The 1,075-nt window shown below is 36.7% G+C and overlaps 1 protein-coding gene across 3 annotated transcripts in view; it reads left to right on the plus strand.

Moving 5' to 3' along the window:
- The first annotated feature begins 397 nt into the window (after positions 1-397).
- Positions 398-1,075, plus strand: part of LOC111461977 (calmodulin-binding protein 60 G-like) — a 4,590-nt gene continuing 3,912 nt past the window's right edge. The window contains exon 1 of one of the 3 annotated variants that reach the window (XM_023105621.1): positions 398-721. In XM_023105621.1, coding sequence (XP_022961389.1) covers positions 600-721 — 122 coding nt within the window. In that variant the 5' untranslated portion in view covers positions 398-599. The remainder of the gene's footprint in view (positions 722-1,075) is intronic. The other 2 variants (XM_023105622.1, XM_023105623.1) reach the window with 2 other exon arrangements.

A 1,075-nucleotide genomic window follows, 5' to 3' on the forward strand; every position in this document is an offset into this window, starting at 1 on the left:
CCCGTGGTAAGAAATGACAACTAGTCATAGACTCCTAAGTTATATGCTCTTTAAGTCGTTATATAACGTTTATTTCTTCAATTCTTCAGACCTGTTTCCAATGTATTTCCTCGCTCACAATTTCTAAACCTTTTCTCGTAACATGACTCGAGACCTGCACATACGTCGACATCTGAATTTCTCAAGGCTGACTTGTTCGTTCGATTAGAATAAGTGTCACATAATCACTGTCCCAGTAACATAAGAATTTTTTTATGTTTTAGAAAAGAAAACCGTGTTAGTGCTACTTTCAAAAATTTAAAACCGTGTAAGAATATTATTTTATACCGTAGCCGAAAAGAGAAGACTCTAGAAGGCTTGTTCATATTGGAAGTCGTCTGAAAATTTCTCAACAATTTCTAAGCTTCCACTCTCTCTCTCTAGCTCTCTCTATCTCTCTCTAAACAAAGCTCTCTCTCTCTCTGTTATGGAAGATGTTGAGTTCATAAATGCCCCCTCTCCTCCTCTCTCTTCCTCTTTCACCACATCACTCCTTCAAAGATTTCAGGGTTTGATCTGTTGGGGAGTGAGTATCAGTTCGGAGAGGCATAGATATCAAGATGGATGTCAAAGGCAAGAGCAAGATGCCTCCCAACGATGATGACAGCCCTAACCCCAAGAGGACTCGCCCTTCTTCATCATCTCGCCCTTCTTCATCATCTCACCCTTCTTCTTCATCTGGGTTCGCTCTCTCTCTCTCTCTCTCTCTCTCTCTCTCTCAATTTTTATTTCTGCTTTTTCTAGGTTTTCTAGATTTTCTGAGTTTTCTAGGTTTTCTGGTTTTCTGGTTTTTTTCTCTCGATTTTCTGGTTTTTTTAAGGTTATCTGGTTTTTCTGATTTTTCTAAGTTTTCTGGTTTTCTGGTTTTTTTCTAGAATTTCTGGTTTTTTTTAGGATTTCTGGTTTTTCTGATTTTTATTGTTTTTCTAGGTTTTCTGGGTTTTCTAGGTTTTTCTGATTTTTCTAGGTTTTCTGGTTTTTCTCGGTATTTCTGGTTTTTTCTGTTTTTTCTGTTTTTTTTTTTTTTTTTTTTTTC

This window comes from Cucurbita moschata, unplaced genomic scaffold (assembly GCF_002738365.1).
Source record: "Cucurbita moschata cultivar Rifu unplaced genomic scaffold, Cmos_1.0 Cmo_Scf00026, whole genome shotgun sequence".
Classification (NCBI taxonomy): domain Eukaryota; kingdom Viridiplantae; phylum Streptophyta; class Magnoliopsida; order Cucurbitales; family Cucurbitaceae; genus Cucurbita; species Cucurbita moschata.